The sequence below is a fragment of the Coturnix japonica genome, chromosome 6 (assembly GCF_001577835.2).
Source record: "Coturnix japonica isolate 7356 chromosome 6, Coturnix japonica 2.1, whole genome shotgun sequence".
NCBI classification, from domain to species: Eukaryota; Metazoa; Chordata; class Aves; order Galliformes; family Phasianidae; genus Coturnix; species Coturnix japonica.
In genome coordinates this window covers 30,893,806-30,919,126 of record NC_029521.1, presented here as the reverse complement: position 1 = coordinate 30,919,126, position 25,321 = coordinate 30,893,806, and the positions used below count along the sequence as shown (strand labels likewise).

The 25,321-nt window shown below is 44.3% G+C and overlaps 2 protein-coding genes across 2 annotated transcripts; one reads left to right on the top strand and one right to left on the bottom strand.

The window, feature by feature from the left end:
• Positions 1–472: 472 nt before the first annotated feature.
• Positions 473–3,241, top strand: BNIP3 (BCL2 interacting protein 3). The gene is made up of 4 exons (XM_015867554.1): positions 473–610; positions 1,191–1,297; positions 1,390–1,539; positions 2,284–3,241. Exons 1-4 carry the CDS (start codon positions 488–490, stop codon positions 2,333–2,335), a joined length of 432 nt encoding a protein of 143 aa, XP_015723040.1. The 5' UTR covers positions 473–487; the 3' UTR covers positions 2,336–3,241.
• A 1,705-nt stretch (positions 3,242–4,946) lies between these two features.
• On the bottom strand, positions 4,947–24,977 carry PPP2R2D (protein phosphatase 2 regulatory subunit Bdelta). The gene is made up of 10 exons (XM_015867555.1): positions 24,841–24,977; positions 24,567–24,653; positions 16,896–16,993; positions 14,828–14,993; positions 13,928–14,040; positions 11,272–11,449; positions 10,911–11,075; positions 9,272–9,441; positions 9,097–9,188; positions 4,947–7,068 (listed from the first exon to the last, which is right to left on the bottom strand). Exons 1-10 carry the CDS (start codon positions 24,845–24,847, stop codon positions 6,789–6,791), a joined length of 1,356 nt encoding a protein of 451 aa, XP_015723041.1. The 5' UTR covers positions 24,848–24,977; the 3' UTR covers positions 4,947–6,788.
• Between the last annotated feature and the right edge of the window lie 344 nt (positions 24,978–25,321).

Below are 25,321 nucleotides of genomic sequence, written 5' to 3'. Positions count from 1 at the left end.
GGGGTTGGAGCTGGATGAGCACTGTGGGCCTTTGTGACACAGGCCATTCTGTGATTCTATGAAGCAAAACTCAGTGTGGCACAAAGCCATTTTTATGCACAGCATTCCACAGCCTGAAGTTTATTTAGCAAAAGGAACTGAGGGACATAAAAACAGGCAGCAGGATGCAGAACCTCCTTGTCTCACCTGCCTTGTTTGAACTGAACCCCAAAGGCATCACGTGCTGCCCAGGTTATTTAGTGAGCAGTGTGAGCCCAGCCTCAGTGCTTACCTTTGCCCTGCTGGAAGTCATCATGGCACAGCACTCTGCTGGGCAGGTTGTTAGAGATCAGAGCTGCATTGGGTGAGGTAGCTGCGTTGTATCACCCTGTGACAGATGGATCTCTTTGGCTATGGTCAGGGTGCTGCAGCTCTTCAGGGCAGCTGTGCATACAAGCTTTGCTCATTAGCTTTTTAGTCATCCCAAAAATGGTGTCATAAAGGATTTATGCAGCTCCTTCTCCCTTGTTCTTCTCTTTGTTCAAGCCCTCCTCGTTCCCAGACACCTCTGGACAGCCACAGAGCTCTGGAAATAGAAAGCCATAGCAGTGGAGAGAAAAACAGCTTCCAGGTAAAAGTCTCATTTTGCTTTGGAGAACAGATTTGTTCCTGTCGCTGACACCCAGAAGTAGGAAACCAGCAGCTTCACCTTCTGCACAGGGACTTCAGCAAATAGGATAATTGCAGCAGAGTCACTCAGAATAGCAGAACCTCTCAGCCTCCTCTTGTCCAGATCCGACAGCCCAGGTTTTACCAGCATAGCTTTTATCAGTTCTCAACATGGCATAAAACATGCTTGGTCCCATGGCCCGTTCCTTCAGATACTGCTCTTATTGCATGAGCTCTGCTTTGTTCAACGTGTATTTCCTGCTTACGCAGCAGGAAATTGTATTCCTGTGTAGCCAAGTGGCTGTTCTGGTTGGTTTCTGCTGCACAGACGTGTGCACGCAGACCTGGGATCACCAACACTGTCCCAAAAGTTGGGTAGCTTTTCCAAACTAAATAAGGTTCACTTGATGTGTATTGGCTGGATTAAGTGAGCTGCAGGTGCAGCCTCTTGTACGGCCTTGGGTGCAGAACAGATCCATTGGAGGACCTCTTCCCACCTCTGACAGTTGCGTGTTGTGTTTGATCACTGCTCTCTGTTTCAGTCTGAAGAAGATTTCCTTGAAAGGAGGAAAGAGGTAGAAAGGCTCCTGAAGAAAAATGCAGACTGGATATGGGATTGGTCCAGCAGGCCAGAGAACATCCCTCCAAAGTGAGTGTCCCCAGGGCTCTGCGGCAGCTGTTAAATCCACAGGTAGAAATGTTACATTAATGTTCTGACTGCATTTTCTTCCTCCAAATTAGGGAATTCCTTTTCAAACACCCCAGGCGCACAGCCACACTCAGCATGAGGAACACCAGCGTCATGAAGAAAGGGGGGATCTTCTCAGCAGAGTTCTTGAAGGTTTTCCTCCCATCTCTGCTTCTCTCCCACTTGCTCGCCATTGGACTGGGGTACGTTTATGCTTTTTTAGTGGCTTTTTTCCCTTTACCTGTTTTCTCAGCTCAAACCCTGACTCCCCATTCCCTGTTTGTCTGTAATGAGCAATAACCATGGAAGGATGGCAGTTCAGGGTCTGCTATTTGCCTGTGGTGCTGCCGAATGCACCCAGTTAACTGTTCTGCTTCTCTTACTAGTTGGGAATTCAAAAGAATTAAAGAGCAGTGAAATCAAGAGTTAAGTATGAGCTGTGCTGATATGTACGCACTTCTCAGTTCTGTTGGGAGGACGAGCTTTAATCCCCAAAGAAAAAAATACGTAGGGCAGCTGTAAGAGCATAGTGAGGTGGGAAATGGTGACTGTGCAGAACACCAGACCCATGAGAATGGCAGTAAAACCAATGGTTTACCAACACCAGTGAAAGCAAAAGTGTAATCAAAGCATTTGGTTTAAGAAAGGTCCCGAAGTGCTGCGCTGTTGTTGATGACCCCGTGCTCATCTCTGACTCCCGCATTCCTGGAACTGAGCAGCTCACACAGAGAATTACTTGGTTTGGGAAGCATTTGTTAGAGAAGGGTGAGCTTCAAAGCAGCCAAAGGCTGAGTGCTGCGCTGGGCACTGCTACAGCTGGTGCCGCTATCCTGCCTGTAACTTTCATTATCAGATTACAAGTTATATAAAACACCTTCTTTCACAGGCTGTTCGTCCCCCCTGAGCTGAAACCAAATGCTTACTGACCTCATGTTCTTGATCCTCAGGATTTACATTGGAAGGCGCCTCACCACCACAGCTTCGAGCAGTTCTTTCTGAAGGCACGTGGCATGGGCTCAGAGCAAAGATTCACCTGGGAACACAGGAGGTGACCTGCAGGAACACCTATGCTAGCAATGACTGCGAGATCAGTGTGCACTCATTCTGTATCTACTGTGTTCCTAGCTTAGTAAGAATGGGAAAAGACACTAGAGCTAATAATCTCATACATAGTCTTCTGGAGCAGCACACAATGCGTCTGAATCACGCTCAAGCATCTGCTGCCTTGCTTTGCAGTGAAGTATCTCTGAAAACTCAGATCAAGTGGTGTTTAAAAACAAAAGCTTAGCTGTAGTTGAGTATCTCGCTGAGTCACAGCTGCAATATTGAAATGCTGTTTCTTTATACTTTATAGACCTGGATGTTCGTCACTGCTCTGCACTGGTGACGCTGAGGGATTAGCCCAGAACAACGTGTGGCCTTATGTATCATAGTCAGGAATTCACTGTAAGCTTTCACCTCTCTCGAAGCTGTTTCCTTTTAGATGTTGCTCAGCTCTCTTTCACTTTTATGTGAGACGTGGAACGGTCACCTGGAAGGAATTGCTCTATTGGTGAAACTTCCATCAGTTTTTACTACTACAGTGTGTGATGTGCAACAGCCCAAAATGAGATGTGGACCTTAGTGCATAATAGTTCCTTCTGCAAAGGCGTTAATTTATCTTCCCAGCTAATTGGAGCTCCTCCTGGTGTATCCCACAGGTTGTTGCTTCTCAATCTTTTTACCTGTAAAATAAGTTTGCATCTTCTATTTGCCTCATCCTTGTATAAACTTAAGGTCTGATTGCCTGCTTGTTTGTACTAATGGAATGCCTTTTCATTCAGTAATTCTATCTTATTTAATGAGAAAAAATGGATGTTTGCCAAATGATGTTTTGTATATTTCAATAGAACAGTTCCTCACGGATTCAGTCTCCTCCTTTTTCTTTCTCTAATAATTGTTTAAAGTAGTTGAAGAAGCTTTGTCTTAAACAAGGCTGTTTCGTACTTAAATAGCGTAACTGACAGCTCATCAAGAGGTTTATATAGAAAACAATTCAATTGTTGATCCTTCAATCTGAATATGGGTAAGCTGTCTTTGGAAGGCCCTTAATGAACAGAAACTCACTGAGCTTGCAGAGACACGTTCTGTTCTGTGCTACCGTCATCATTCAGAAACAAACGAGCTTTCTACTTTTTGTCCTTATTTAGCAGCACTGATTCCTGCTGTGCTGCATCCCTGCAGGGCCGGAGCAGTGCTGCCTGTGGGCCCCAATCCAAGCAAGGCACAATTCATTTTCCATGGGCCCATCCTGCTGAGGCCCCTGGAAATCCCCATTTGCAGGCAGTTGATCAGGTACGTGCTGCTGGAGGAGCAGGCTCTGCTTGTTGCTTTACTGTCTGTCTATCTGCAATGAAAACAATATTACATCGTCAGTTTCTGAATAATAATTCTCATGAAATTGAGCTTTTTTTTTAAGAAACCTGACTACAAGTAATCCCAGATGTAGGAGAGCATTGCTTACCCTGCTCAGTAAGGTCAGGACAGGGAAGTTGCATGGGAAGCTCTGAGTGCTCACCAGGGAGCTGGCAGGTCACTGTTTGGAGAAGGACCTCTGGTATAAGCCGGGCAGAAACCACCTCTCTGGCTCCTGAGCATATCAGTAGAGCTTCCTTGGAACAACAGGACATGGCAAAGCCTCTTGTGGTAAGACACACACAGCCCTGAGGGCTTTAAAGTAGAGGCAGGAACATAAAGATGTTCCCCATTTCAGATAAGCAGTAAACTTATCCTATTAAAAAGGAAATCAAAAGATGTCTGTTCTCACCTTTTCTTGCTCCTGGAGCTGGATACATGTCCTTACCTTGCTGCTGGCTGAATCAGGGCACACCTTCCAGCAGACGGTGCCCCAGGAGCCCATAGGGCTGCCCTCAGCTCTGGAGACTCAATAAACATTGTGGCACATAATACACAACACAGAAAGGGTCTGAGTGACAGCTGTGCCCTGGGGGGGTTACAGAGCACGGTATGCAGGGCCAGCAGCACTCACACACACTGGAGCTCAGGGCACGGCTTTGGGCCAGGCCCTGCTCTGGGGCTCCCCAATGCAGCTCCTTCCCCACCCCACAGCCAGCAGTGCTGTTCCTGATAATCCCTTTTCACCAGGGCACCGAGGGTTCACAGCATCAAAAGGAGCAGTTGTTTAAAATAGGCTTCAAAAATCTGACCCACAGTTCATGCACAGCCAATTCCTCACTCCATTTATTCCTCCAAAACCAACTGGGGACAGCAGTTACCTCATTTTGGTACAGATCTGTAAAGCTGTGCCTCTGTACATTGCTTAAAGCTGCCTGTGTGTGCACCAGGACCTTTCACACACCAGCCTTGTTTTTAAGCAGGTGAATGATCAGAAGCTATTTAGCTGGAAGAGGTACAGAATAAGTCTTGATCGTATCCTGACATCCCACTTACAGCTGAAAACACAGATCAGAAATAGCATGAATGCACTCACTGCATACAGATGGCCAAGCCACAGCCCCAACCTGCAGGTCCCACAAATACAGGGCTCAGCTTGGTTACTGTGTCCAACCATCTCACAAAAGGAAGAAGTTGTCAAAATACACAGAGCACATCCAGGTAAACATTTAAAATTTATTAAACTTTTTGGTCAAAATAATTGAACAAGTATGTACAATCCCACTGTATTAGCTCTATTATGCATTTTAGGAACAAGGTCACATCGAACCCTTTAACGACCCAGCAGTTCCACCTTTCAAGATTTGCAAATAGTGTCACAACCAATATACAGTATAAGGTTTTTCTTTTTTTTTTAAACTAAATTTAAACTTTATTTGTAGAACCTCCAAGTTAGTTGTACTTCCTAGCTGACCGTGAACGAGAGTGGCACTCTATGGACAATAATTGAGAGGGTAAGAACAGACACTTTGACGTTTGCATACGCAGATCTGATTTAGTAATCATAATACACCTTCATTTCACTAACAGTGGAGTGTAAACCACACTTCTTGTATTTGCTCTACGAAGCTCAAGGGATCTCTGAGAACACCCAGCTACTTGCAGGCACCTTTCCCAGAGCGCGATGCCCAGCAACCTGAGCAGCTCCAGGAGCAATTGCTCACCCACGCTGGCTCAGGGTGAAGAAAAGGTTGATGCATTTTAGGCCCCTTTGGAACAACAACAACAAAAAAAGTACCTAAGGCTTTAAAAACCGAAACGAAAACAACTAGCAAGAACAGTTCTAACATAGTAACACCAGCTAGCAGCCTCAGTATCTTCTGACACCCCGATGCCAGAAGACACTAAAATGTATTAAGCTGTGTTGCTGCTTGGCATAATCGAGAAACTTTTTATTGCTGGTTTCAACTGCAATGTGAAATACAGGATATTATGCCAACCATTTAAAATAAAGTGTATCTTCATGACGAACACTAAAAAGGTTAAAAAACATAATGCACGTAAGGTCTGTCTCTACCTAACGTTGAGAGGCATCCGATAAACTTAATGTTTTACCTTCAAAGAAGAAGATTTGTTTTCCCTTCTGTGCAAGGTGGTCGCTTTCTATTAAGGCTGCGGACTTTGTTTCACTAACCTCTTCCACCTCCTGCTCCGTATACAAAAGTCGCTTTACAAGAAAACCAGTGCAACTTCAACTAAATGACACTTCCAAGGAAACTCGGGATCTCGAATCTGAAACACTACACAAAGAGTTTGTATGAGTCTGCTTGAAATCTGCGTGTTGGGACGACGTCGTGAACAAACCATCCTGATGGGCAGATCTGACAATCTCAGTACATGCAATAAAAAACAAAATAAAAAAGACTGAATGCATACCTTGAGATTTAAAAACACTTCTTATAGTTTGTTATTTTATTAAGTGGCTTACACCAGAAGGTGTGGCAATAGATACAACTGGTGAGTAAATATCCATGGAAACCTGTCTACCAACCCAACTCAAGACCTACCTAAGTGCTCCAAGGTAAAAACACCTAAGCCTAGATACAGGCCAGAGGAGGAATGTTTACAGGCATTAAGCACAATATATGTCTTGAAAGGCCCAAATATTACAGCAGAGAAAGAGCGCAAAAGATAGAAATTACATTTTTATGACTTCTTGTTTTCTTCTCGGGTGTTAAATTTTTGGTCTATAAACTGGAAAGGAAGGCTCAGACTTCAATAAATACATTTGTTTGGAGTATTGGCCTGATTGAGCGCTGTCCATCAGTTCTGCTTCCAGAGGGTTTTTCTTGGAAGATGGCAGCCGACACTCCCTAACCTCAGCGAAGGCAGAACCACACCATGAAAGCAAAAACCAGGCCAGATCCTCTCCTTTACCTAAAGGGAAGTAAGTGCATCAATGTTCTTCACTGGTAGGACAACAAGGCCTTCTCTTTTACAGATAAACAACTGAGCTTAACTATGCAAGAAGACAACTCTGTCCTCAAATCAGTCACCTTTAGTTAATTTTGTCCTGGAATATATACAAATTGTTTGTCGCTGCTACAGCAATGATGTTCTCCATGGGATGCCATGCTGTATGAAGAATCTTCTTGTTGAAGTCCAGACTGTCAACACTTATTTCATCTTTCTTCCTTTTACCACCCGTACACACTTTGCGTGGTTTTAAGATGGCACGAGGTTTGCTGCTCTCCCGGGATGCCTCCAAGGTGATATCCCGCTTGGTGTTGCGGTCAAACATTCTGAAGAAGTTGTTGTAGGATCCAGTCATGATAGCACTGTTAAAGAACACAAGAAAGGGAAATGTCATCAGGCTTCCAGTATTCAGTCCTTGTCTTCGTCTCTCATCTGCAACGCGTCAGGTCAGATTTACCACTGGTATCCAGCACCACACTTTTTGTCTCTGACATAAGCATTAGCTCAGTTCTGCTGGGCATTTAATACTGCTTCCACTCCCTTATTCTCTCTCCCAGGTATTGCCCCTGGTTCACACCCCCTGCCAGTAAACCTCAGCAGCAGTCCTGGGCTTTCTCATCTTAATGGAAGCGAAGAAGGCTTTTTTTTTCCTACTATATCCCTTCACCCTTTAGCAGCAGGAGCTACAGAGGAAGCACATACACTGTCAACTACTTTATTTCAGAGTGTCACAAACACAATTGCCGTCCTTTGCACTGTGCTGACCTTAATTATGAAAAATTATTCTGAAGCAATAACATTAAACCCTCATGTGAGTCTGTGATGCAGCCCTTCAGGATCTCTTTGCAAAAAATACTGAATTAGTTTTTAAAAACACGTAACTTCCAGTTACCAGTTTGTTCGTAGCTCTCAAGAAACACATTTGAAATTGAAGGTAAGCAGCTCCTCCTTTTCTCTATTTGACACTGATCTCTACCACTTGAAATTGGAAAAGCTGCTGCCCCACTTGTCTGCAGTCCCACGTGGTGTTTAAAACCTGAACTGCCCCTGCAAATCATTGTCAACTTATCAACACACACTGTCTTCATGGCATTACAGAATTAATGAGTAGGAGCAGGACGAGATGCTATTAACATGAAATACATCAGACTGCATGAGGGAATGCAAAGAGAAAAAAGGGTTTTTCCTTTTTCAAAGGCAGGTAAGCAGAGACTGGCTGAAATTACTTAAATAAATGCAGGAACAAGCATTAGTTTCTTTGCATTTTAGTTCAGTGACAAACACCATTATTTCTTTCATGCATTTTCTACTAAACAGTGGAAGTGTTGGATTTTCTTGGTAAACTATTTGATACTGGATGATTTTTCTTTCCCCATGAATAACTCACAGCCACTTGCAATCGGATACTGACAGCATTCAATGTTCTATTTACTTAGAAAATCAATTCCTAAGTGGCATGCAGCACTCCATGCGCTCTCAACAGCACTCCAATAGGTTGGTTTCATTTCCTTCACTGACTCCCATACACACAGATCACCAAATGTGGCTTCTCTGGCCACTGCTCCATTTGAAATTACATGGTGGATGTTTCAGTATTAGGCCCAAGCTTGTTTCAGAGCATGGCTCCTGTTACTATCAAACCAAAACTGGAACACATTTTCACTGAACAGCTTGAAAGCATTTCAATGAATGGCACAGGCTGGGAAGGACGTAAAGCATTATCTAGTGCCAACGTTTTGTAGCAGACAAGGCACTGTTAGAGACATTGCAGAGATGCACAATCCTGCAATAAAAGAGAAGAATCCCCAACACAAGCCAACAGAATGCATCCAGATTTGCCACGGTCTTACCCATGGCTTCCAAGAACATTTTAATACATAACCAGTGACAGGAAATGTGCACGTGAAGTGCTCTGGTATTTGATAACAATGCTTCCACAATTTGCAGGCAAGATAAGCATTTCAGTTATTCACAACAAAATTCAATCATTACCCAGCAGTTTTATCTATTTTAGCCTACAGAAAATACTGAAAGATGTTTTAATTTGGAGAATAAAGCATAGATGTTCTTGTAAATACTTTGAAAGTAAAGCAAGGCTTGAACTGGCCAATTTTGACTATACTGACAAACAAAAACTTGTTCTAATCCTGCAACTGGAGGATGAAAGACTGAAGTGTACTGGGGAAATCCAAACTCCAACACCAAACCAGAACCACCAACAAAACCCAACAGAAGAAGAACCCCACTGGAAAATACAAAGTGCCACCCCTTCCACCAAGGGCTGATCTGAACGTACCCAACTCATCCTTAAAGCTCAGCACCACTTACTGGTTTGGGGACAAAACGACATTTCTAAGCTGAGAAAAGCAATCCAAATCAGAATAACTCACCCATCAGAACCGTTCCAGCAGCACTCAAATTTGTCGAAGATGCAGTCATTCTCATACAGGGAACAAAGCTTGCTTCGAAGGTACTCGTGAACCTTTTTGAAACATTTAGGTTGATGTTAGAGATTTAAAGAAGCAAAAACGAAAGGTGATACTTAAGATAACTTGAACATCGTACTTGGTATGTCTCTACAGGCCTGTTTTCCATATTGAGATCCCAGACTTTAACAGAAAGGTAGTCTCTTGTCATCATGTAGCGACCGCTGTGGCTGAATTTCACATCAGATATTGATGATATTATTTCTGAAAAAAATGATCTGCTGCTAGGATCTTCAGGTTCTTCAAAAACTGCAGACAGAAGACAATTATAAATGAAACCAACACCAAGTTCTACAGCTTCCAGCCTTTTCCACTACTTCAATAGCAACTAGCCAAGAAACTAGCTGCTCTTCCCAAATGTTAAATTACTTTTTAAATAGTCTCTTTAAAGTACTGTTACAATGTCTGGCACCTGGCTATCTGATGACTGTCTCCAGCATTCTCACCTGGAGCACAGCATCAGCAGCCTGTACTCACAGGTCTTCGGAAACGAATCAGGTAAAAGAAGTTAACAGCAAAACAATAAAAAAACAAACCCACATAGAAACCCAACAAACCACAGCCTGTGTGCGCACTAAAAAAACTACAACTGATCTACAAGTTCTGCTTAAGAACAGGGGGTGAAAATATCAGCACAAGACCTGCATGCATGACCCAAGCATTTTGAGACTGTTCTACACCAAGCTTTTATTTAAATCTGAGAGGTACAATGCAAACAGCTGAGAGGAAATAACAGTATCTACACTTGAATTGCAGTAGGTATGGCTTCAGGAAGCAACAAAAGAAACATGACTTACACCTCAAATATTGATTTCAGTTTATGTTTTAGAACATAAGCTATCCAGCATTTTTTTATTATTTTTTTTTTTTTCCATTTTTGAATAGATCCTTTTAACAGGATGCTATTCAGTTAAAAAGTAAAATAAAACGCTAGCATGTTTCAATGCAACACTAAGGCAAACAGATGACTTGGCACAGCATTCTGCATTTCACACTGCAGGAGCACTTCCTACCTCCAGGAAATCCTTATCTTCACTACAGAACGCTTACCTGCAAGGATCAGTAGGGTAGGGCACCCCCCGTGAAAAGTAACACTAATAAACTCCCTCTGCTACAGCACTGAAGAAGAAACAAGGAACTGGGAGCTAAGCAGCAGCACCGTTCATTTTGACTTCAACTTCAAGCCTTCCTCACCTACCAGGCTTACATGTCTCAGCAAACTAAAAACCATTCACATTTCATCCTTGGAAACTCACCTGCCAAACTGGTGCATATTTTTAATGCACTCTACCCTATGTGCTGCAAATGGTCACAAAGTAAACAGATCATCCTCGGCAGCAGCCCCGTCACTAATGCACAAAGGCGGATAAACTGCCCTGAACTGGCATTCAATAAGCAGATACCTTTGAGAAGCACCAAGACTGAGTCTGGACAGAAGACAGGTCTCACTGGTGCCAAAAGCACTTGTTCCCATCAGTTTATGATGCATAAATGGGTAACGGGAGCAGAGTCAGATCGTCAATTGTCTCATGCTACACTTCAGCTTGCTGATGGCCTAGAACAAGACAATTAAAATGTTCCATTCTACAAAACTACCACTCCTTACCTTGCATGGTCTTTACTGATAAGCCGAACTTGGTTAGATTATTTATAAGGAAAGACCTATTCGTTCTATCTAAGCAAGAAACCCTTAAAGGAAGAGCAACGCCCCAGCTTACATTTGGAATGCCTGTCACAGAGGGCTGAGGAGCGCATGTCGCACAGCCGGATGGTTCCTTTGCTGCTGCTGTACACAAAGATGTTGCAGTGGTGGGGGTGGAACTCTGCAGCTGTGATCACCTCCGTCAGCTCCTCCATGTTGGCAGGCTTAATATCTACAATATCTGGGAAGGTTTGGGTAAAGGCACGTAACATCTGACCATTCTGAAAGCTGCTTTCATTAAGTCTCTACATTTTCAAATCCCATACTTTAATCACTAGATTCAAACACTACTATAATGAGTAAAATTAAGATAATTCTCTTCAGCTTCCATAACTTACATCTGCCCTTGTGCTCATGGAAGATTTAAAAAAGGATACTAAAACTTCTATCTGTGATTTCTAAATGCCATAGGTTAATTCTTAAGTCATCTGCTGAAAGGTATGTTTCATGATCACTATTTACTGAAATAGAGTTTATATGGTAAGTATGTGCATTTGCAAATATTCTTCTGGGACTTGCTTCTACCATTAGGTCCATGGGTTTCAGTATTGGCACCTGAAACATAAGAGAACAGTCAACTTGGGCATGAAATTGATTTCTGATTCAAAACATGTTAATTTATTACACCCCACCTATTTCTGTTCTAATTTACTGACGGCCTCCCCCTAGTCTTCCAGCAGGAATATAAATTCCTACACCCACCCCATACCATGAAGCAAACAAACTGGGGTTGCAGCCATGTGAGCTATGAGATGTGCTGTGGAACACTGTGTAATGACAAACACCAAGAGCAGAACTTAGATTTCCTGTTTTCTAAAACTCAATTAAGTTCTAAATACCTCTCAATCTGTGGAACAAGAATTGTGCTAAAACCAGCTGTAAATGGAAGCCCAACCCTCTGACTTCTGCAGTAGTTACCTGTCACATACAGAAGCTCAGTACTTCACCCATCAGGACAACGGTGTACATTTATAATGAAGGTGATGACTGAAATGAGTACTTAAAAATGACCACTGTATCTTAAAGAGTGCTCAGGTGCTCGGTAACAAGTTCACAAAGAAAATCCCCAAGGTGTTCACTGAGCAGTCAGTGCAACTTCAGCATTAGAAACGCTCTGTTATCACAACTGGGTGATATCAAACAGGACATGTTCATCACAGGTAAGTGGATCAAGCTTCTCTCTGGCTCCTTCAGCAGCCCGGTCTGCCACTGAGCAGCACGCAAACAGGCTCAGATTGACTGTGGGTGCCCTGTGCTGTTTGTTGGGCTGTATGTACTGGAACATTACCTTACATCACCCAACCAAGGAAAAAGTTATGGCACTGGTTCAGGGTAATTTCACTTCGTTGAACAAGAAACAAGTTAAACCCAAAGAGCTATAATTGTTTTCACTATATTTGTATCTCACAAATGATCATAAATGGTCATTATTAAAATTAATTTGTTGCTGTTTATCGGGATATCATTCTAACTGACCACGAGTGTCCCAGCCCTTCAGTTGTGAAATAGGAATGTATTCCTGTGAATCAGCAGGACTCGTGTTAGAAATGACACTGCATCCACACACAGGATGCAGCTCCTGAGTGCTGCTGCTCCTGCTGCTGTACCTCACTAGAAACAAATGGAGGCTCTTCTGTAATGAGGTATGGAAGCAATACCCCTAAGAGGCCAAGGTGCTTATGCTGCAGATCTCTAAGCTGGTCATTCAAACTTGGAGGTGTAACTCTATGGGAGGTTTTCCTCCTTCAGACCATCTTTTCTCACACCGTTCATTCCACCACATCTTTTTGTGAGATGCCACATGTCTGACAAGGTTTGCAGCCTTACTCTCCCAGAAAGGGAACAGAACTAGGAAGATAACTTTTGAAAGAGAGATTCTTGCTTTTTCCTGCTCTCCCTCATTCAGATTAATGACTCCTATATATATTGTGCATTTAAAACAGACATGAGTGATGTAGCCAGCAGAACTGTTCCAGCTGTGCTCTGGACTTCCCTTGCTCCGAGACAGATTGTCTGCTTCTACAGAAATGCAAGGCTAGAGAAGCCCAAATTTCATCTGTATCTACTTCCAGCCAAGGCATTTTATAATCGGTTTCCTTGGCTGCAGACATGTTAGTTGGAATACTCCATCAGACATTGGCTCCCACATGCTAAATAAAAGACACTTCCCAAAAGAAGTGGGTAATCTTTCCCACCATGACAGTGAGTTATACTGGTGAATACCTACAATCTTCACTTAATAGTCAGTTTAAGAAAAGAAGAGGAAAAAAAAAACAAACCAACAACACAAAACCACAACAGTATAATTCCTACAAGAGACAAGAGAGGCACTAGATATAAAAGTAGAGAGCCTTGGTTCAATTCTTATTTATAGCAACAACAACAATAGAGACTGAAAATCCCCTGCCCCCATATGACTGCTTTTCTTGAGCTCCTGCTTTAAATGGTCGTGTGTCTGGGGCACCAACCTGCCATTACACCACCACGAAACTGGAAAAATACCAAGGCTAGAGAAGTATTCATTAGGCTTTCCAAGTGCCCCAAGCTGACCTCTAACTAAAACAGCTCCTGTAGCCTACCCAGCACTCTGTTCAAACAGCAGCCCTGTCCTTGAAAATAAATACGAATGAGAGCACAATATAAAAATGAAGTTATCAACACTTCCTAAACTCACTTTTAACTCTTCCTAAATCCACAGCACCTTAAAGCCAAACACTGACCCTACCTGCCAGCTTCACAGGGAACTGCCAACCAATCTCTTTTTCTACCATTTCAATACACTGAGTTGGATAAATGCTGTCTCTAAGGAGATAATTTCATTTGAAAGTATTTGATTTTAAATCTATTTAAAATCTGCTAAGATTCCAAAACAGCAAGAAAAACAAAACAAGAACCAACCTACTGGAAGGAGATATTTTAGTTAGGTACCAAAACATCGTTTCTACCTTCTCATCTCAGTTGGCAACCTTGGTAATATGAAGGTAAAGAACTACATGCAGAAAAGATACTTGAAGTCAAAAAGCAGAAACGTACCCGCAGTGCTGTGATTTTGAAGGGATCCCTAAGTCTTCCATCTTCATCTTTTAAGTTGTACCCCTCTGGCCTCTTATCTCTTTCAGTGATTTTCCATAATTTGATTGTTTTATCTAAAAAAAAAAAAAAAAAATCAATAAAAATTCACATCCTTGAGAATGAACCAAATTCCACAATTAAATCCCTGCGTATGGGGCTGAGCAGAGTGTTGCTCTCAGCACAGACGTGAAGAACTTTGCCTCTGGCTACATTAGTTACCAGAATTAGTGTATTAGAAATAAACAAGAAGCACGCGCTTACAGGGTGTGGATGGGAAACACCTCAAAGTATCAGTAAAAAGAAGGGAAACAATCAGCATTCATTTCACATTTTTCAGGTTTCATTTTAACTCAAATGTAACATTCAGCTTAAAAAATAATACAAGTTTCTGCCTGATCAATAAAGCAGCCAGCTTACCATTGGCATTAATACCCCTCTGCAAGGGATATGCTGATCACCAGAACCCAGCAATGAGCCCTGAACTGCTATCTAAGTGATTTTAAACAGACAAACCTGAAGGAATGAAAACAATCATTTAAGATGACACAGCTGAAAGGCTGCTTTGAGTCTAGCAAGACTTAAGCAAAGTAGATTAACTTGATTTCCTGGTCCATAGACAGAAGTCATTCCTGCTTTTGGAGTTTTGTATAGCAGCCTGTATATAAGATCATTTAAGAACAAGGCTAAAGGAGATCCAAAACCTTAGGAACAAGTGCATGTGTCAACAAAAGCAAGGTGTGCTTTCTTCCTGCACTGCTCTGCACTAGATTTACAATTTGCTCCATGATGCATCAAAACGAAACAGCCAATAATATTCAAATGACACACAATAAGTGGCTTTTGCAAGAATAGTGTTCTTACCATTTGTAGACAGCAGGAAATGAGCAGCATTCTGTTGTGGCAACCACCTGATTTTATTAATTTTTTCCTCGATCTCTAGACTTTTCAAGTAGTCAAACTCAGGCTCGTGACTCTGGAAGGTACTGTAAACATTATATTCTCCCCTAGAATGAGGACGGCTTTTATTCTGTAAGGAAACACAGAATTTCTTGAAGCTGATGTTACCCAGTTTGTTAGGAATTCTACATACAAAGTAAAGACTATAAATTGTCAATTAGAATGGAACCTTGTTACAATGGGTCTTGCTGAATTTGGTACCTTTACTGTAAAGCATCTTAGCAACACAATATGTGCAGACTGCCTTTTAAAAATACACCTTTAAATATACGTATTTGTTGACTCATTTGAGAGCACCTGGCAGAAGCACGCTGCCTGCACTGCTGCTCCCAGGCACTTTCAAACCAACTGGAGCAGAAATCAGTTACATCCCTATATCCTAAACCATAAAATCCATGTGTTTATTTTCTGCACCTCATCAAACTTGTTCCCCTAATGAACATAATATGGACATAGTACAATCTCTAACAAATATGCAGTCAGTTCATTCTGAGACTTGATCTTTCTCCCCGTCATTTAACTTCTATGCATTTTAGATGGGATCCTCTCTACTTTTAGTTATGTCCATTACTTACCCAACCACCCATGTTTTGCTCAGGCTGTCCTGTCCAGTACAAGGCACTGGTCTCACTATGTTCCAACCAAGTGTGTCAGTAACATCAGCTTCTTGGAACTGATGTAATGCCCTGCGAGTTCAGGGCATGATGCCCAACATTTCAGCCTGCGTTCCCAACACGAAGCCTTTGTGAAATCTTACAACTATCTTTGGTTGTTACTAACACAGTCAAAGAAATGACACTGTTTAAAGAAACAGTTGTGAGATTTCATTAAGTTTGTAGTATTATAGACATATTTGATTCAGACGTGACTTCCTCCTCTCCAGGAATTCTGCAGTTTTGTATGTGGCAAGAGAATGAAATCCTGTCACGTCCATCGCTTCCCTGCAGCCCACGTCCTCCCAAATATTGCTGTGTGACGAGTGTGACTTGTGTAATGCTAAGAGGAAGTGATGTGACAGCTGGGTTTGGACTTACACAACAACTGAGCACAAAAACAATATGAGTTCCATGCTGAACTAGTATCAAAAAGATAGAGATCCCGAGCAGGTGGCCACTTCTGACCTTGGTCTGTGTGCATTAGTTAAGTCTATCCAGCAGACTAAATGATAAATGAGCACTGAGCCATCTAGGTGCAGCAGTGTAACATTTCAGCAGCTTTTCAGCAATAGTGTTTTCATTTCACCACCTCTGAAAAGCCTGCAATAAAACTGATGAGCTAAAATGGGAAAATGTTTTGTGAACAGTGAGGATGAAACATGAAATACTGGACAGTTCATCCATTAAGCATTATTCAAATTATACAATGAAAGAAGCGGGATTCTGAACCAGGGAAAGGCTCAAATCCTCATCTCTGCACCAGAAATGCCCATATTTTCCCACTGACATCAGATGCTTAATTCTTCACTATTTGAACTGCCACATTCTGATGTCCTTGCAGCTCCACACGTATTCTTTTTCCTTATAAACTTGTTTTCTTATATTCATTTCAAAAGAAATAGGATGTGCCTTAGATCAACGTGAGAATGTCCAATGGTAGGTCAAGGAAAGACTGGATGTTGTGTTGAGGGACATGATTTAGTGGGAGCTATTAGTAATAGGTGAATAGTTGGACTGGATGATCTTTTAGGTCTCTTCCAGCCTTGGTGATTCTATGATCTACAATACTGAGCGTAACAGTTACATAGAGGAATTTACTGTATTTCTGGGGTGTTTCTTTCAAAGCAGCGAGGGGCTGAAACCACCACCCAGCTGACCTCCCAGGTTCAGTACAAGGCAGGTATATACATGGCTAACTTTGGGTTTCCTGAGCAACTTATCTAGTCACACAACCTTCACAGCATGAGCAGATGAAGTGAGACTGTGCAACACAAGAGCAGCGGAGTAACAGCACTTTTGTTTTTCATGTCACTGACCTCTTGTTCCCTTTGAAATATAACCACTCTGCCACCTTTGTCTCCTGTTGCAAGAAGATCACCAGAGTAATTAAATTCAACTGTTGAAATAATATCAGCTGTGAACAGAACAGAAATAAAATGCACTGTAATGCGTAAAGCAAATCAAGATGTTTCAAAACTTGAAAACAAAATTACAATCTGCATTAATATAACAGCCCAAAGAATTGATTTACATCACTGCTATCCAGAAATTGTTTCAAACCCCATCAAAAATTATTCATTTACACTTTAAAACATCCTCTCATTTCTCCATGTTCTGAGCTTGAGAGCCTTCAATCATGAGAGGCAGCTTGTTGTTTGAAGAACCCAAACTGCGTCCTACCCATCTCCAGTAAGTATGGGCACACATAGGGGAGCACAGAGCTCCCCACAGTGCTCCATTTGCAGTGCTGCTTCAGAGCAGCACTGCAGCTTACAGTGCCCAAAGCCATGTCGGAACAGGCCTGTCCTTCCTTGTGCTCACCACTGATACACTTAGTTCAGGAACCTGAATTGGCCAAAGGAAAAACAAGAGAAGAAAAAAAAGTCAATTCAGCCTACTAAACCAACACCAGCTTTTATACAACAAACAAGAGGCAAGGATGACAGCTGCTGAAGGAAAGGACTGCAGGACCTCCAGGTTAGAGTGCATTAAGGTCCCTTGGAACCAAACCTGAGAAAACAAGCAGTATTTACCACTACAGGCCACAGCCTTTGAAGGTGACAGGGTTAGGGCCTCTGCCCTCCACACCTCCCAGCCAGCCCCGGCCACACCAGCTCCAGCTGGTCACCATAATACACACATCACCTTGTGCCACTTTAATTCTCACAACCAAAAATCCCCAAACCCACAAACAAAAACCTCCTCTTTGTGCATGTTGCTCATTTTACTGTTGGCCATTAATACTGATCCGTGTTAATTATTTCCACAATTACATGTTTGCTTTGACCCGATGGCTGCTTGAATTGTCTGAATGTATAAATTACAAGCTATTACAGGCTGGCTGGTTACGAGGCTTTCAGTTACAAATACCAAATATCACAACGCAGCACAGAGCTCTGTGCTAAGATGACAAAGCTGAGCCAGCTGCAAGTGTCGTCCTAAACTCTACACCAAGACTGACAGCAGCCCAGGCTGCCCAGAGCCACATCCAGCCTGGCCTCGAATGGCTGCAGGGATGGGGCACCCACAGCCTCCTTGGGCAACTGTTCCAATGACTCCTTAACACATCAATCCAAAGTTGTGCAAAACACTTTTCATTATGGCTTCAGAAAAGGAATAAACTATCAATAATTTCTCTCATGTAGACTGTCATGGGGTGTTCTGAACACAGGCCTCCAAAATCTTGGGCTGCTACACTGGGAGTGAAGGTGGATGAAGTGTCAGAGGGCAGCTTTTGTTATGCTTAGAGGAGAGCGAGCTTGGGCCCACAGACTAATTTGATCCTACAAAGGAATCATACGATGTATTTCTGACACTGATACCAAGGCCTGGGCTGTTCAGACATCCAAACTGGATGTCTAAAATTAGCCACCATGAACTTCTCTGAGCTGGCTGCATAGTGCTGCTCCCGTTAACAACAGAAAACTTTACTGCTCCTAAAGCTGAAAGCCAAGACAACGAGCTTAAAGCCCCCTGAATGATTGTACAGCTGGATCTTGCTTGGCACTAACACTAGTGAGGCACAAGCAGCATCAACTTCTCCCATTCTTAAAAGCTATTCAAAGACTCTTGGCAAAATCCTGCTCCTCACACTTAATGGATGATCACAGAATCGTAGTATGGTTTAGGTTGGAAGGGACCTTAAAGATCACCCAGTTCCAACGCCCTGGCCATGGCAGGGCTGCCACGCATTGCACCAGGCTCCCATCCAACCTGGCCTTGATCGCCTCCAGGGATGGGGCACCCACAGCTTCTCTGGGCAACCTGTTCCAATGCCTCACCACCCTCCGAGTAAAAACCTTCTTCCAAACATCTAACCTCGATCTGCCCTCTTTTAGTTTAAAGTCATCCCCCGTGCCCTGTCACTATCAGACCATGTAAAAAGTCACTCTCCCTCCTGTTTATATGCTCCCTTTAAGTACTGGAAGGCCACAATGAGGTGTCCCCAGAGCTTCTCTTCTCCAAGCTAAACAAGTCCAGTTCCCTCAACCTTTCCTCAGAGAGGCTCCAACCCTCTGCTCATCTTAGTGCTCCTCCTCTGGTCCTGCTCCAACAGCTCCACATCCCTCATGCACCAAAGGCCCCAGGCCTGGAAAAGTACTCCAGATGGGGCCTCACGAGGAAGTGAAACAGTTCTATTTCCAATCATTACCTAAAAAGGAGGCTGATTCAACTTCTAAGGGATCTTAATCATTAATTACAGTGGAAATTTAAGTAACAAATCTTCACATCCAACTTAGAGAGCAACAGAAATGGCAGCAGATCCACATCCTGTCCTCCCCTTCCTGAAAAGTATTTTACTACACGTCTTTGTCCATGATCCGTTCTGAGACCCAAAGAATCAACTGTTCTAAGGGACTGTGACACTAGAATGGCTCTGGCTTTGAGAGGAAGTGACTGGACCTGGACCACAGCCAGGTGGCTGGCATGAACCATAAAGGAGATTGTGAGAGGAAACAAAACATAAGCAGAGCATTGCTGTGCTTGAAATCAAGACCAAGGTGACACACCTTCTGCTCTCCCCTGGGCCCATCATTCCACAGAGCCTGTGGTGCAACAGCTGAAGGGAGACAGAGACATCATGTGGCGTCTCACAGTCGATGGGAATGAAACAGAGAGCGCAGAAGGGGATAAGTCCAGGCTACGTGCTCCTAAACCAACTTAGAATCACAAGGTGGGATGTCCCAGTGATGTGCTGAACTGTAAGATGAGCAGAACGAGCAGGAATTGCTTTTGCAACAGGCAGTGACAATACAATGAACTTAACAAGTTACAGATGCACAGTGTAAGGTTTAACAGCTCTTCACCTTCAGATGGTTACAGCCATCCCAAAGGAAAAGCACAGATCTGGCAGCAAGGTTCTAAGCAGCCTGTCCTCCATCTGCTGAGGCAGCCAAGTGCCAGCAGAGCTTTGGCCTCTGCAGGTTTCTGATCACTGACTTCTACCCTCTGCATCTCCTCTTTTTTCCTGTACCTTTAACTCATTTGCTTCTGGCTGCATAGAAATTCTTCATGCTACGGCTGTAAGAACAGTCAAGGGAAAAGATTAACGCCACTCTGCAGTTCGGATGGCCCAGGACTGGTACAGCTGTTACTGTAACGTCTAAGCTCTCCTAACATTGCACTGTTCCTTAGTTTAAGACTTGATATAAATCTGATTTCTATCTCTGAATTACACAGAAAGGAAAGCCAAACCATGGAGCTATCTACATTCATTTGAAATATACAGTGACTAAAAATAACCTGTGTTTCAGAATATGCTATTTTTAGACTCTGTATTCAGATCTCCACTTCTATGACTGATTTAAGAATACATGAGAGTGAGGCAGCTGTATCAGGGGTCAGGAGAAGACCACAATGGTGCCATTGTTTTGCTCACACTAAGTTTCTTCCAGCTTACTTCACTGTCCTGCTTAAACTTCCATCAGGTTTAACCACTTCTTTTGTAATAAACCAACTTGCAAAGTGCCTTGAATTGCTTTTCAATAACAAGCAGAATTTCACTTAATCCAAAGTAAGTCTCCTTTTTGAACTGATTTACATCACTGAACAGATAACCAAGAGCACCAGCAGGGCACCCAGGCTGCTGCAGAGGAAGCACAGTGTCTTGGCCAGTGAGTACAGCCTGCAGCTTCTCCTCAATGAACCCGGCTGTAAATGGACACTAAAGGACCTGAGTTGTATCAGAAACAGGTTAAAGTGCATGTGTCTGCATTGATGGGAGAGCACAAAGCAAGGGTGAAGCAACAGCAAGATCGGATTGTAGTAAAGCTGAAGTTCAGTAAGACGGAAATGAACTTCACCTTTGTGCTTGCCAAGGCTCCCTATGCCTTCACTTACAAAGGAATCAAAGCTCATGCAGACTCACTTGTAAATCCAGGCACCCTCACTATGAACATTCATACTGCAAAACCTATGAGAGAGAAGTGAACAACTCAGATAAGTAGGAGCCTCCAGAAGCTCTGATGTGCCATTTCTTCCTGCACTCGTTACTTACTCATACAATAAGAAAGTGCAACTGATTCTCCATTGGCTTGTCGCCTTGTTTGCACGGTTGGCTGATAGAGCTGGAATTCAAAAGAGCACTTATTATTAAACACTACTGTCTGGGAACAGCATTTGAGGGAATAGTGTGTTGTGGAATAAAGAGAGAAGAGACATTCTTGGTCCCTGGGTATGAAAGAACACGAGACAGAAGAGTTCTGCCTGAAACACTGACTACTTTCTCTCTATTATAAGGGCTCAGGTCAGAACTGGCAGCAAAAGTGTTTAATGAGAACAGAGCAAATAAACAACCCAGCACCAAAGCAGGAATGTTTTGATGCTCACATCAAGACTTGAGAGCTGTGGCCCTACGAGAGGCTCAGGAGAAGCACAGAACCTGCTGAACGCAGGGGAACAAGGCTCAGCACATCACTGCTGCCCATCACATCACTGCTGCCCATCACTACCCGGGTCATTTCCAACCAGTTCTTTGATCTGGTGTATGTTATTCAAATCCTGGTGTATGTTATTCTGTTGTACTGGAAGTCAATGGTGATTCTTAGGTTAAATGACAACTTTTGTTTTTTGGAGGAAGTGAAGTTGTGCTCATGTGAAATACCCCATAAAGGTCCATCCCCAAGTTAATAAATGAGAGCTCTCGTCCATGACAAAAGGGCACTGTGTGCAGCGTTTATCTGCACAACTCAGCGGAACACTCAGCTCCTTCTAATGAGATTTCCAATAGAACAGAACAGATGAAGACTTCAGCTAATGAGACTCCAACAGGAAAGCACAAGTACTGCTCATGTGGAGCAGCCAGACCTCAATGCTGCTTACATCCCAAAGCAGGAATACACACACATCTCACTGGCACCGAAGTAAAATGGCATCCACAGAAGGGGAGAGTTCATCACAACATGAAAACCCACAGACTGATGTGATGGGACTGATGTGATGAAGCTCAAAGCAAAACCCAAAGAAATCCCGGTGTAGATAACAGGAAACCCAAGATCTCCACAGCACCCGGTTCACGTTCCATTACAGGCACTTCAAGTGCTTCCAACCTGTCACCAGCACAGGTCAATTACGAAGACTTACAGTGACACTATAAATATATGTATATATATATACACTTTGCTAATTACATCCAGAAGCAGCCATTAATTATACGCAGCTCAACTGTCCCAAAGGAATCTGGGAATCTCTGAACATTGTTGAAGCAAAATATGGAACAGTTATTTAACAAAACAAAGCAAAAAAACAACCTAACTCCCCAAACCCACCCACAGTGTTTGTGAACACACATAAGGAATTAAACCCTGACATCTCTAAACCAGTCAGGCCTAGACCAGCATAAAGGAAATACCTGAAGCCTGCATGAAGGAAGCTGATGCCTACCACAAAAGGTAACCCAAGAACACAAGGTCCTGCAGGCAGTTTGTATGGCTTCTATGGCCTCATGTTGTCACTCTCACAACTGGATACACATGCAGTTTGAGACTTTTATTTCTCTTCCCCAGAAAGACAAACCGACCCCTCAGTTCAGTACCTGCTTTTGATCCAACCCTCCTCCTGGTGTTGGATCAAACTTCCCCTGACTACCAGGCACCTGAATTTCTACTGTATGGGCTGCTCGCAAGCACACCTCGCAAAGAAACCTGCCCTTACTGTATCAAACAGCTGCTTCATGCTGCCACGTTCACATCTCCTTCCCAGAGATAACCTCACAAAACAGGGCAGAAGAGTCACAGCAAAGTTCCATTTGCTCCATCACAAATGTCTCCATGGAACTCACCGTGGTGATGTGCAGCACTTGCAGTGAGGCCATCTCAGGTCAGCCAGAGCACACCCACAACATTACATGTGAGCTTGGTAAAAGGTGCTAGGACAAAAATGGTCATTCATAGGTATTCATGTGGCTGCTACCTACTATTTAGCAATTCAATTCTCAGACTCAATCATTTCCAGTCAAATTCAGGCAATTCTTAGCAGATAAACTACACACAACCTGCACTTAATTCCAATTTCAGGACAGAATCTAACAGGAAACTAAACCAAACCTGAGCACAAAACCACACAGGGACTTTAGGTCACAAAATCTTTCAGCAGTTCTCACATCCCAGTTGGAAAACAAAACCGACACCAATTCTGATAAAAACAGGTAATGAATGATTACTTACATTCATTGCCCTATGAGGAAAATGAAAACTCCTGGTAAATGATAGTGACACAATCTGCAGCCCTCGGCCCAGGAAAAGCAGCATTAATGAGGTAAGTTTGGGTAAATTCAGAACAGAAGCACTGAGCATCAGCATCCCCTACTTGCTCCTTTCATTTCCAGTCACTCCAAACAGAGAGCTCCCTCCTGAAGAGCTGAGCCTTGGTTTGATGTCTCGCTGGTAACGTTCAGTTCCTCTCTGCAGAATCCTGTTATGCACTTAAATAATTAACTGGGTTTAAGACATACTGGTATTTCAAAACCCAGCTCCTTCCAGCTCTGCACAGACCCACGTTGCTCAGTTGCAGGCTGGGAAGCAAAGCTCTCACAGCTGTGTCACTCAACAGGAAGAAGTGACTTTTAGTTAGGCAGATTGATGCAAAGAAAATAAAGAAACCATTGGGGAAATTTGCAAAAGCCACTCAAGGGCGCTTTGAAAAGAACTCTGGGAACTTCAGCACGATAATACGGCCCGGTGAAAGCAGGCTTAGGAAAACACAAACAACCGCCCAAGCTGACCAGTAGCTCCTCCAGCAGCTTGAGCCCGTCCCTCCCAGAGCTGTGATTTGAATGGAATGCCCAAACAAGTGGCACGATAAGGAAAACACTGTCTGCTCTGCTGCCCTGTAGCAGACAGTAAGAAAAAACATTTACTGCGCTCCAAAGACAATGCTCAGGGACTGCGAGTTTTTCCACTTACTAGACATTTCAGTGCACGCAGTAAGTCACAGTAACAGCCCAGAACGACGCACGTTACACACCCTTCTTAGAAAAGGGACGATCTCCAGCCACAACAGCTGAACACAGAAATTTAGTTAAAAATAAAGAGCACTTTCCCACTGAACCCCAGCGAAACCTCACGTCATTTGCGTGTCATTTCCACACGACGCTGAGAACGCTCCTTGCAGGTAACAAGCGTTTTATCTCTTACTCATCCCCAGCCATGCTGTGCACAGCCACACGGCCGGGCCTTTTCCCTTCGGTAAGACCTCAACTCGGTGCTGCCGGCGTTCCCAGGCGGCCAGAGCCCCCCACGCACGCAGTGGCCATAGGGCAGCACGCAGTGGCCATAGGGCTCTATAGGGCTCCATAGGGCTCTACAGGGCCCTAGGCCCGGTGCTGCCTTGCCGTCAGGTCGGCGCTGGACGCTGGTCAGGCTCCACCTGTGTGTTCCGTCGTTCCCCATCGCTCCCTTTCCCCCATCCCGGAGGCCGCCCCGCCCCACCATGCCGTGCCGTGCCGTGCTGTGCCGTAGCGCAGCCCCCCGCCCCGCCGCGCCCCTCACCTTCCGCCACGTCCTCGTCCACGGCCCCCTTCACCTGCGAGAAGCACCACTGGAAGTCGTTGCCGTTACCGCCGCCTCCTGCCACCCCTGCGGAGGGAACACAGCGCTGTGAGGAGCCGGCCCGGCCCGGGGCCCGGCCCCGCCACCACGCACCGCCACCAGGCCTCGCCCCGCGCCGCCCCCCTCGGCTCGGAGCGCTGCCCCCCCCCTCCCTCAGGCCCGGCCCTGGCCCCGCTCGCGGCCCGAGCCCGCCCGGGGGGCGCCGCGGCCTCACCTGCCATGGCGCGCGGGGGAGGCGCCGTCCGGGAGCGACCGGCCGCACCGAGCGACGGGCGCAGCGAGCTGCCGCGGGAGGGAGCGGGGTTTCAAAATGGCGCCCATTGCCGGTCGGCCTCGGCCGGTGACGTCAGCAGCCGGCTCCCCTCAGGGAGGAGGAGAAGAGGGCGGGGATGGACGGCGGGGGAGGAGGAGGAGGCGGCGGCCATGGGGGGAGCAGGCCGGGCACACACAGAGTCACAGTGACACGGGTTGGAACGGACCTTCCTTCCCATCCTGCTGCCGTTACACGGGATGGAGGCTGACCCACCCCGCCCGTTGGCTGCCCCGTCAGGGAGCAATAGAGAACCACAGAATTACCACAGAATTATCAAAGACCTAGAAGATCATCTAGTCCAACCGTTACCAATACCCAGCTAAATCATATTCATCAACACATCATCCAAAGAGGCATCGGTGCATGGTAGCGCTGTTAGATT